This window comes from Pavona decussata, unplaced genomic scaffold (assembly GCF_977016875.1).
Source record: "Pavona decussata unplaced genomic scaffold, jaPavDecu1.1 SCAFFOLD_48, whole genome shotgun sequence".
Lineage (NCBI taxonomy): Eukaryota > Metazoa > Cnidaria > Anthozoa > Scleractinia > Agariciidae > Pavona > Pavona decussata.
This window is the reverse complement of record NW_028145470.1, coordinates 4,573,003-4,585,262: the sequence shown is the minus strand read 5'-3', so window position 1 is coordinate 4,585,262 and position 12,260 is coordinate 4,573,003. Positions and strand designations below refer to the sequence as shown.

At 42.1% G+C, this 12,260-nt stretch overlaps 1 protein-coding gene across 2 annotated transcripts in view; it reads right to left on the bottom strand.

Annotated features, from left to right (window-relative positions):
• Positions 1-23: 23 nt before the first annotated feature.
• Positions 24-12,260, bottom strand: part of LOC146481899 (spectrin beta chain, non-erythrocytic 5-like) — a 67,622-nt gene continuing 55,385 nt past the window's right edge. For both annotated transcript variants that reach the window (XM_085107994.1, XM_085107995.1), the window contains 10 exons: positions 11,309-11,650; positions 10,428-10,787; positions 9,731-9,912; positions 9,012-9,169; positions 7,910-8,139; positions 6,467-6,697; positions 5,590-5,889; positions 4,911-5,144; positions 4,101-4,318; positions 24-2,317 (listed from right to left, as the gene is read on the bottom strand). In XM_085107994.1, the coding sequence (XP_084964120.1) occupies positions 286-2,317; positions 4,101-4,318; positions 4,911-5,144; positions 5,590-5,889; positions 6,467-6,697; positions 7,910-8,139; positions 9,012-9,169; positions 9,731-9,912; positions 10,428-10,787; positions 11,309-11,650 (4,287 nt within the window). In that variant the 3' untranslated portion in view covers positions 24-285. The remainder of the gene's footprint in view (positions 2,318-4,100; positions 4,319-4,910; positions 5,145-5,589; positions 5,890-6,466; positions 6,698-7,909; positions 8,140-9,011; positions 9,170-9,730; positions 9,913-10,427; positions 10,788-11,308; positions 11,651-12,260) is intronic.

Sequence of the window (12,260 nt, the reverse complement as noted above, 5' to 3'; positions counted from 1 at the left end):
ACTTCACTGCAAATAACTGCCCATTAAGATCCAAAAATGTTTTCTTTTTTTAATAGTTCACACTTGTGTTTGTCACTACTACAAAAATAAGCTATGTATTTAAATAGTAAAAATTCTACTTTTTAAATAGGCTATATACAGACCATTTGGCTAATATATTTACAATTTTGGCTAAAAAATTATTAAAAAGTCTTTGAAAATGATAAAAATGATCTTCACTATCTATGCGTAGTAAATGTTGAAATACATGCTGCTAGACTTCTAACTACTATACCTCAACACCATTCACTTTTTCTTTTTAAAAATATTCCCCAAAACACCTTTTCTCTTATCCTGTCTTTTATCATCGTGCGCAGACTCTGCACTGTTAAACGCTGACCGCAAAGACCCAGGAACACCTTGCATCTGACTACTATTTGTTGACCGCTGACTAGTTAGACTCACGGGCTTGGGTTTGACTGGTGGTTTCGGTATTCCTACCGAGTCTAAGGAGTCATATGACTCGGACCGTGAACGCGCATCTGGTTTTGGCGCCACTGGCGGAGGAGCCCGTTTGGGTTTACTTCTGGGGGGAGGGGTAGGTTGTTGAAGCTCTGAGAGGATATTGGATAGGGGGCTATCTTCGACGCCATTGTCAAAACCATTTTCATCATCTGAGAGGAATTCTGGAGGCGGGGAAGTCGGCAGTATTGGAAGTTGTTCACCATCCGAAAAATCGTCAAAATCGGCGAAATCCGGAGGAGGAACAGCCGGGAGCAGACTATCGGGTTCCAGGGGAAGGCTTCCAATATCCACCAAGATGTCATTCTCATCTCCACTGTCGGCTTCCATCGGTACCCTACTGTTTGAAAAGTCCGAGGGAACTGTGGAAGGGGGTACATTAACAGGGGCAGGGGGAGGGGGGTCGATGAGAACATCCTCGTCATCTTCAAAGCTAGTTACGGTGATGAGGGGTTTGTGAGCGTGCCGGTATGGAGTCGTCACTTTAGGGGATCCGCCACTCTCCTGTCGCTCCATTGGGAAAGACGTCTTGGGGCTTGGCAACAGCGTCGCTTGAGGTGGAGGGGGTGGGCTGGGGAGATCGATTTCTCCAGCGGCTGCACTGATGTTTTTCATCCAGCGATTGAGATCCTGAGGATCCTTCGCAACGAAAAAGAATTCGGAATCGTCGTCACACAGCAGTCTAAAAGCATTCCTTCGCCTTGCAGCTTCACTGGCTTCTTCACAGAATCCATCTGTCACGTCGACAGGCGGAGCAGCATAGTTGGTGCCTTGTGCGTCCTTCTTTTCACGATAGAAGAAAAGTTGTTGCCCGCGTAACACAGTGTACAGCGTCTTCCATGCGCGCGCGTGCGCCTTTCTTCCACCAGCTTCAAGCTCTTGTTTACGCTGTAAGATACCCTCGACAGCGGACGAGTCTGAGGCTTTCCGCCGGTCCTGAGGACTACTGACTGATTTGTTGTTGTTGTTTTTGTTGTTCTGTTCATCTCGTCTTCTTTGCTCTTCCAGTGTCAGTTTCCTTTCAGCCTCTTGTCGCTTCCTTTCTTCCTCTTGTTTCGCTTTCGCCTCTGCTCTTTTCTTCTCTTCCATAGCTCTCAGCCTCTCTCTTTCTTCTCGTTGTTTCCTCTCCTTCTCCTTCCTCTCATTTTCTTCTTTCAGTCTAATTTGCTCCGATCGTTTCTTTTCTTTCAGTTCTTTGTCTCTCTTTGCTTGTCGTTCCATCTCTTCCTGTCTTCTTCTCAGTTCCATTTCTTGTTGTTCCTCCTCTTCTTCCCTTCTCCTTCTCTCCTGCTCCGCCCGCATCTCGTTCTCTTCCTCTTTCTGTTTATTCAACCCCTCCTCCTGTCGCGTCAGTTTTGTAATTCCCAATAATTTCATTTCCTGAGCGAGCAGCATTTGCTCAAATTCATCGTGCTTCTTCAGTAATTCCTCCACAGCATCCAAAGAATCACCCACATCACTTGACTCCTGATCAAGATCACGTGCATTAAGCCAGGCTTCTAATTGGTCAGCATCTCGCTTAAACACTTGCACCTCTTTACTATGACCTAATTCAACTCCTTTTTCACTCCACGTGGTTTGCAGCGCATACCATGCTTTGGACAACCGCTGCTTTTTCTCCTTGACATCCGTGGACGCAGAGTGACCATCCGCAATGAGTTTGTCAGCGGCTTCGTAGAAATCATTGACACTCCTTTGTCTCGTGTCTATTTCAGCCTTGTGTTCCTGGTGACGAGTAAGGAAGCTCTCCGCGCTTGTGACGTCATCTGGTAGCTCGTCTTCAGTAATGACAGATGACATGTGACTAATCCAAGACCTGCACGAGAGAAATGATCGACTTAGTGAGTCAGCTGCTTGACTCGTATCATTTGAACGTAAAAACAAACAGTATTTTTATTATTTCTCGGAGCATAATGAGTCCGACCAGTTCTTTAAATTAGACGGGTTATTCACGATGTACTAACGAAGTCAATAATCTAAACTGGAAGACACTTTTGCACGATAACAAGAACTAATACCTGGTCAACTTGAACTCCCAATGCTTGCATATCCTTCCTTCACTGTCTAACTGCCTGTCGTTGCTAGCTCACGTTGCTCTGTTCTATGACTTTTCTAAATCTCAAGCTCTGGCACAGCTCTCCGTGAAGTTTGAAAATTCTTCACCGTCTCCATAACTCTTCTAAATGTTTAGCTCTAACACAAACCTCAGCGAGAAATCTGTAAATTCCTCCCTGTCGAACTGCATACGTTGTCAGGAGCTCCATAACACTATGCTCAGTTCAATGACTCATGACTATCTAAATGCTCAGCTCTTCTGCCAAAAATCCAACAAAAGCCTGGCTCTAAGAGTCCAATTACCTGCCATAAGTTCAATTGTCAGGCACTCAACAGTGACAAACCAAACCTGGTACTGTTCTACGACTGTCTCTGCTGCTTAAGTGTTTAGCTCTTATAACGCAAAACAAAGAACGTTCCTGCTTGACCATCAGTTCAGGAATGGACAAACGTCCCAACATTGCTACGAAACATTTGCTGTATGACAGAGTTGAATTGAACGCGCTACAAAAAGTCACTTCACATCACTCCAACATTCATCCAACAAAAAAATGTTGGTCAAATATTAACGGTAGGACGATACCAGTTTTTCAAATCGATCCGATGCGATTACGATATTTTGGCATTTTTTCAAAATCGATACCGAGACGTTTCTGTGATATTAACGCATGCCAAATATTGAAGTCATCGCCAAGGCAGTGCCCGGCTACAAAAGAACCACCGAGACCACCTAAGTTAAGGTTGTAATACTTACTTCAAAGCACAGCGCAACAGCACATACACAAACGGAAAAACGTTGGTTTTCGACGCTAATCCATGCTTTAGTATTCAAGTGAGTGGTAAAGTGAGGAGTATCGGAAGAGATCTCACAAGTATCGATATTTTCCAACGATACCCCAGTAACGATGATATCGAGTATTTGGTATCGGTATCGGCCTTCCCTTAACAAATAACATTGTTGAAATAAACAAATGTTGTCCAATATTGTTGGAACGTTTAGCTGCGGTAAAAGGTTGGAGATTAAAGGGAACACATTTCCACGTTTCGTACACAACAAACAACGTATATACACCCAATGCAAAAATGGCTGACATTTTAATATTCTTTTGTCTTCATTCAAATTAGCCTCACTAGCCTCGTCCAAGGTAGAATATTCTTTTGATTTTTGAACTCAAGAACGAGGCTAGTGAGGCCAATTTGAATGTAGACAAAAGAATATCAAAATGTCAGCCATTTTTGCATTGGGTCTATAATCGGGGCTCAGTAAACATTTTAACATTGTTACACAACACGTCCAACATTTGCTGGAGACCAAAGTTGGATCTGCGGCTAACATATTCTACCACCACACCAACTTGATGTGGTGCTGAACGTACAAATATAGTTGTACCAACAAGTGTTGTACAACGATGTTGCAACGTTATGTCTGTCGTCCACCAGGTTGTGCCAACATGGAGTTTTGCTCAGTTTAGAACTTAACATGAAAACGCTTTTACGAGAAAATATGTAACAACAAACAAACAAACAAACAAGCGCAAACTCACATCAGATCCCTGAAGTCGTTCAAGAACGTTTGCAGCTCCTCAGATTGCGTCAAGTTGGATTTTTTACTGCTAGCTTTCTCCTGCAGGCGACGCCATGATGACACAACCTCGTCCCTCTGTTCCGCCAAGTGTTCCTGTCCCTCTGGGAACCTTGAGATGAGGTCCTCTGCTTCATGGGAGATTGATTCGACCTTCTCACCTAGCGCCTTAAGATCAAGCTGGTAAAAAAGGGAAAAAAATATTCTGTCGACCGGAGAGCAAGTAAGTTAAGGTTACCGTATACTTTTAGAGGTGACTCTCGCGCGTCCGGTTTAAACTGTAGATACCTAAACCCCTACATCAAATTAAAGCTTATAGATGGCTATCAAACTATACCAAGAGTTTTGAAACCCCCCTGAATGAATGTCGAATTTTTCACGACCTCTAAATGCGAGCGTCCGAATCACCTTTTGAAAGCTACAAGTAAAAGCGAATTTTGTTCATCGCTAATTTAATTCCTCCTCACCCAAAGCGCTAAAAAACGTGTCTGCGTTTTGCCAAATTCAATTGCAGTGAAAAGTTACAGAACATTTTTCGAAATAGGATTAAAAAACTGTGGAATGATCGTACAAAAATCGCTTTCGGAAAAAAAAAAAAACATTTTGAAAGAAAAAATTCGCAGACATATTTTTGTTGTGTATAATTAACTAGCTACTGTCCAAATTTGAAGGCAAACGAACAAATTCCCTTTCAAGTGAAAAAATTGACTTGAGAAAAAAAGTAGCGACAGTGCCACAGTGCATCTCCCGCTGAACACTCATAATCACTGACCTGAAAACCTTGGTGCTTCCTCTGTAGGGCCTGGACGCTACTTAGGTCACGTGCTCCATCATCACTGAACATCAGAGCAGCCTCTTTCTCTTGGATCCAGGCCCTCGTTTCTTCCACGTTCCGATTGAAGGCGTGAATCTCTCTGGCTCGGTCCAGGGCCTCTAGCCGTGAGTTGGTTCTCTCTTTTAGCGTGTCCCACATGGAACAAACTTCTTCCATTCTGGTTTCTATAGCCTGTTCAAACATAAACAAAAACAAAAACAATGGCAAGAGAATCATACGGCAAGCGAGAGTCCGTCGACAACAATGAAATAAGTTACAACTGATAAGATTGAAGGAGTGATGAACTGAATAATTACTTAGTGACTGATAGCCTGCGCGGCGAGTGCTAGAGAGGTTAAGGGGTGATGGGAATCGAGCGTGCGTGCAAAGTGCGAGGAAAGACCGTAGCCCTTTTCCTCTTCCCCGGGTCAAACCCAGTGGCATATAATCGTTACTTTAGGAGGAGTTCGCTACTGTCGAGACTCGTTACTTTGGGAACAGTGCGGTCGTGTCTGCGATAAACAGAGGTGGATTCATGGTCAGATTGAAATGAAGTAACTCACATTCGAGTAACAGCACCACAAAAACAGACAGGATAGCGCCCCCCCCCCCCAAAAAAAAAAGAATGTTTCCTTACCTCCCCTTCGCTGTTGCCTTCGTCTAACAATGCTTGCGCTTGCGCAGTAAGATTCGCAATCCTTTCCCCTGATGTCACCAAGTCACGTGTGAAGTCTTCGAACTTCTTGAGTAAAGTTTCCACGTGCTCCAGATCATGACCGTAATCATCGGAAGTGGCAATCGATTCCCGCTCGGCAATCCACGCTTCCACTTCGTCAGCTTCTCGGAAAAAGTTGAAGAGTTGGTTGGAGTCGAGAAGACGTTGGCGGCGATGAGATGCTTTTTCGCTCAGTCCTTTAAAACGAGTTTCCATCTCCAACTAAGAAACAAATCAATAAATTTTGAAACGTTAGTAATGTCGGAACTATCAGACCTAGTGGCCGGATGAAAATAAACTTTATTTCCCTGACTTTTTCCCGAAATTGAAGAAAAGGTTTTCGCTGGCTTTTACCTCACAGTAGCAACGCTATTGAATTTTTTTGACAAACAGATTCCATTTGACAATGCAATTTCATTCTTGTAACACATAGATGACGTAAAAACTTAGTTTTAGTTCTTGAGAAACAAAGAGTTGAAATATTGTAACTTATGCCTTTTTGAAGAAAATGACTGTAATAGGGCAACAACAGGAATTATTTTCTAAAGAGTATGGTATCTCATTACTGTACATGACAATATTCCATGTTAAGTCTGTAAGAAATCTAAAAGAAAAAATGGTTTCACCGAACTGGTTTTGCAGATATATTTTACAGGATTAGTGTCAGCGAATAAGCAATGAATATTGAACCAATCAGAGTGGTGCATCGTATATAGCTACTGAAAGCGAGCAGTCAACGAGGCAAAGCTTACGAGCTTAAATCTTTGGTCAAAATTACCAACAGAAATCAAAACATTACTTGTCGCCGTTGAATCCTGTCCGAATCAAAATTCTTTGCCGTCACCAGCTCCTGACACGTGTTTCTAAGATCTTCGACCTTTGCCCTGTAGCTGTCTAACTCCAGTTCTAGAGTCTCATGCTTACGCAGCAGCGACTGGGCACTAGTCTCGTCTCGACCATAGTCCTCGCTGGAGACCCGCGGCAGCTTCTCTCGTATCCAGGTCTCCACTTCAGTTACTTCCGTGTAGAACTGGGGAAAATAGACAAGGGAGTAATTCACTTGGGCACATACCTACTGTCAATACGTTCAACATGAGTGCACCATTAACACTGCAGGCTTAAACCGTACTGCAACTCTCACGCGATCCCTGACGCGTATACAGCTGTTTTGACAAAGGTTGTCCAAAAAAGTGTAAAAGCGTACGCGACAATGCCGAAAGGTAGTCTGGGAATCACCAATAAATTTCAATAAAAGCTCAGAATCCACAATGCCTTGACCGTACAGCGAAGACTTGAGATGGCGAGCAATATGGATTCTGAGCTTTTATTGAAATTTATTGGGTATTTTCCAGACTACCTTTCGGCATTGTCGCGTACGTTTTTACGCCTTTTTGGACAACCTTTGTCGAAACAGCTGTATGACAGAATTTTTTTCATTTGCTTGAATACCGAGCCAGACAGGAGACTGGGGATAGTAGGATTGTGACGTCAATACAGGAATGCCAGTCTTGTGATTTCTCTATTCCTCAGTTGCTTTTTGTGTGCAGAGGAAGAAAACTGTGTGGACGAAAATGTGAATGGGACTGTTGTATACTCAGAATGCAACAACTGAGGAATAAAGGAACAGCGAGACTAAGCGTTACTGTATTTACGTCACACTGTACCCAATTGGAAGTAACATAGTACCAAACCGGAAGTGAAATTTGACACTTTTTTACGCCTCAAAGTCGGGAAGAAGAATTAATAAGGATTTTTTTTATTTTAATACGAGAAAAACATGAAGATTTGATCATGAAATAAAAATATATTCTGCCAAATAAACTTGAAGTTCAAGACTCGACACTTCAATCAGATATCTTAGCTGACCTCTGATGAATCAAAGAAATTTGCTCCAGTGAACTCAGAAAGTTACGTCTATGGGTTGCGATTGATGGACCCCGCATTTTGCACGGCTGTTTCTCGGGTATCTCTTAGCTCTCATCGTAATTATGCTTGATAGCATACAAGACGCAAACATATCACTATCAGTGGTAACCTTAATGTCTAACTTTTGAGTCTGAATGAAATATTAAAGCGTGACCATTCAAATTACAGCAACAGTTCAAAACATTTCTTTCAGTTTGAAGCCATTTGCTTTAGTTTACAACGTTTTGTACCATCACATTTCAGTTTTTTCTTTTCTGACTCTCAATTTGTGAATAAAATGTGAAGGGATGAGAGGTTCTTGGTTTGAATTTCTAACCTGCTGAGTCTTGAGTGAATCCTGTAAGCTTTGCTGTCGAGCCGCTGACAAACTTGTTAGCTCGTCCCAGTTCTCTTGCAACTCAGTACACCGAGCCTCGATTTCGTCCGCAGCATAATGCTGGCGTTCTATCAGCTGGTCAGCGGTAGACATCACTGTGTTTATGAGCTGCTCATGCGCTGTTATTTCAGCGTCAACTGCTTCTTGTTTCTTGATGAGATTTTGAACTCCTAAAAGCAAAACAGGTTTTTAAAACAATCATCAACAGACTTTCGTACGAACTGTTTGGTAGGCTTTTTCAAATGTAGGCCAGTTTATTCGTCACATCTAAGTAACATCAAATGTCAATGAAGCTCCACGAAAACTGGCAAAAGTCTCAGAGAATCAGCCCAATGGGAAGTTCCATTTATTATCCGCACTCCCCCCCCCCCCTCCCTGTGAAAGTTCAGATTCCAATCTCCATTTTTTTGCTGAAGGCACCTTTGAAGACTGTATTCGAGGGGGCTAAAATTTTGTCAGTTTCTTTGAAAAAATATTCCGACAACCCTTATGACAGAAACCACCCTCCACAGGGAAGATTAAGAAAATTTTTGGAATGTCCCAATAACTACACAAACAACTGTAGCAGTATACTGTTATTTGAGTGATGAATGGCCTAAAAGATGAAAAGAGTGCAGATTAGATTCTTAGCTGTAACTTTAAAATAGGCCTTAGAAAACAGTTTGAACCAGAAAACGTTAATAGTTTACCAGTGTGAATGTCCGGCACGAAACCTAAACATAACTTGACATGATAGGTCAAAATTGATCGTTTGTCTCGATTGTGGGGCTTTCAACCGTACAATTTCGGCCTGACTTTCTGACTGGTTAAGTACATCACGCCTTTTCCTGCGGTTTTATGGCAGCTAATAAAGAACCATTCTTAAGCAAGATTCTCTTCCACTTCTAAGATGCCATTAGCAACTTAACTTTAATACCCCAATGCCACTTAGTTTTGAGATTTTTTTTTTTTGCTTGCTTGTTTTAATTTACGCATATCGTACTGTTTTCCAATTCAAAATTTCGCAAAGATAAAAGGCAGGGTATTTAATTTTGTCTCGTACCAATGAGGTTGCGTCCAAGGTCATCAGATTTGACCAGGGGTTCCTTGTCTCGTATCCAGGCCAGCTCTTCTTGCACATTGGCGAGATACCGGTGAAGAACGAGCGAGTCTTGAAGTTTGTCTCTTCGTGCTTCAGCCGGCTTGGAAAGACACATGAATCTAAATAGACATAAACACACATTGGAGGACCGAAACAATACAATGATTTTCCTTTGGTAAATATATTCTATTTTTATGCAAATATATTCCATTGTTTTAGTCCTCCAACATGGCCACCGTGCACACACTCTATTCGATTCGTTTGTTGCCCCATTACAGATCACGTGACGGTACTCTAGGGAGTAGTCTCTTTTAGAATTGGTCATATTCACGCTGGCATGCATTCTTTACTTCTAAATAGACAAAGGATCGATACCCCTGAGAATGTCATGTGGTTTGTCATGGGCAATAAGCATATAAAGCGAATAAGGTATTTTCCCTCTTTAGTTTTAAATAATTCCATTGCACTGTATCCCCTCAAGCGTTACGAAAGGTAGGACACATGACACTCAAGGGGATGATCGTGTGGTCTGTAATAGAACAACAATAAGCCCCCAAAACAAAACCACTTCTTCATACTGGAGTTCGATATATAATGCAAGGTGAAAATCAGTCAATGTCTTAAAACAACAACCACAACAACTCAAAGGTAGAGGATTGTTGGTGGTTAACTTTCATTACCTTTCTGCAACAGCCTTAGCCCTGTCTTCAATCTCGTCCTTCTCAAAGTGGTCTGCTTTTACAAACTCGTCCGCTTGAACTAAAATCTCCTTCACTCTCTCCTCGTGCGAGGTGATGTCTGCTTCGAGTAGCTGATGCTTTTTGATCAGATTGTTGGTGCTCTTTACATCTTTCCCAAAATCCTTACAAAAAACAAAACAAAACGAAACACAGATTATGCTGACAGAAGTGCCCGATTAATTTAAAATAATGTCAACCTTGGGACTAAAGCAAACATTTGAGTCTGTAGGTAAAATCCGGAAGAATGATCACGCAAATGAAAGCTACTGAGCAGTACTTTCCTGTGGTGCTGTTTATTATGCTGTACAAGGTGGTTCTAACTTTTGAGTTTGTGGATGAAATCCTAAAGTGTGACCATTCAAATGAAAGCTACTGAGCAGTACTTTCCTGTGGTGCTGTTTATTATGCTGTTCAAGGTGGTTCCAACGTTTAAGTCTGTGGATGAAATCCTAAAGTGTGGGCATACAAATGAAAGCTACTAAACAGTGTTCTTGCAACGTGAGTCAACTTTACATCAAACCAGCTGATGAGATCTTTAAGTGGGAAATGGATCGACTGGTTTGAAAATGTTGAAAAAGGAAAAAAATCCCCGTTTTTCTAGTTTAAACCTCCCACTGCTTATTTATATTTCACTTACCTTGGATGCTAAATTGTTCTCCACTTCAGTTATCCACGACTCCAAATCACCCACATTCTTCTCGAACGTTTGTCGCTGAATAGCTTCCTTAAGCCGCTGACCCTTGCTGTTTGACATATCACCCAGGAACTTCCACAGCTCCTTCACGTCTTTCAGCCTCGCTTCCACGGTTTCACGTGATCGAGGCGTAGAGGTCAATAGCGCCTGCCCGGCTCGGAGCACGTTGTCAAGCTGACCTTTGTTCGCGGTAAGCTCGGCTTCAAATGTTTGGTGCTTCTGTTGTTTCTGTAGCAGGTTTGATGTTTCTCTGTATGACGCTTCGGATGCTGTTTGCAGTTTCTCGTTCATCCACGACTCGATCTGTTTAGTTGGAGAAAAAATAACAAGAAGAAAAATTTCTTAATCCGCGGGGCTTAAGGACGGTGCCTACTAATACCGAAGTATTTTTGCGCGGGAAACGCAGATCTTACCAAGGGCTGTTGGAATCCAAAATGAAAATTGGGGTAAGCACGCATTTTTTAGAGATAATTAAGCAACAATAATTCTAAAAAGCGCCAAAATGCAAAACAATGTATGAAATTTTTTTCCCAAATTGAAGTTTAATTTTCTCTGAAAAATGCATGGTTACCCCTAATTTTCTTTCGGATTTCGATAACCCCTGTCAAGATCTGCTTTTCCCGCGTAGTTATCAACCGCGCAAAAATATCTCTGTTTTAGCAGGCACCACCGTTAAGAGATTCAAGTTTCTCGCACCATCGCGAGATGCGCAGAACGTATGCGCAGTAGCAAATGGAGGCACCGTTCTTGATACAAGAATTTTACCATGTATGAAATACTGCACTGCAAACCATATAATAAGCCGCTTATTTCAAGTCATTTACCTCTTCCGCATCCCTCAGAAACTGAAACAATTTCCTGGACTCGCCCAAGTCCCCAACCTTGGCCGTGGCTCGCTTTTTCAGTCGTTCCCAGTTCTCCAGCACCTCTTTGCATCGTTTGCTTATCAGGTCAGAATCAACGTGCTCCTGTTGTATGAGCTGGTTAGCAGATTGCTGCAAAGCCTTGATCTTCTCTTCGTAGGCTGTGAGGGATTTTTCAAAGTTGCGTTGATTTTTCAGCAGCGTCTCTACTGTGTCAAGACTGTCGCTAGATTCTTCTGCTTGTAGAAAAGCCTCTTTTGTTGCTATCCACGCATCTGCTTGATCCGCGTCTCTCAAAAACAGCTAAAAGAAAAAACATAAAAATGATGTATTATTCAGTGAGTGACACAGACATACTTGGAAAAAGGAAATCTGAGAGCTCATTTTAAGAGTCAAACCTAAGACCTTCCGATTACTAGTTCGGATGCTCTACTATTGAGCTACAGGAGACTCGTGGGAGCTAAGGCCATTAAACTTGGTTCATTTGCCAAACATTCTGCATACTGCTAGGATTTGAATGTCGGTGTGTGGCATATGCGCAACGGAATATATGTGATGGTATATTTTAAGTCTGCTGGATACTAGAGAGGGGTGGCTATGCAATAAGGACACCATCTTTTGAGGTTGAGGAAGGGGGTGCAGACAGAAAACACTATGTACAGTCGAACCTGTATATAACGGCCACCCTCGGGACTTGAGTAAGTGGCCGCTTAATACAGGTGGCCGCTTAATACAGGATCACTAAAAATACTCACTGGGCGTGGTCTAATGTCAATTTTAATGGCGTATCATACAAAAACAGTTCATGCAAGGAAACAATAGGACAATCAACACTCTTTCAAGTGATCAATACTTTAAATAAAGTTCAGTGCCAACTTGTAACTTAACGGTAAAATATACGTAACATTGTGTA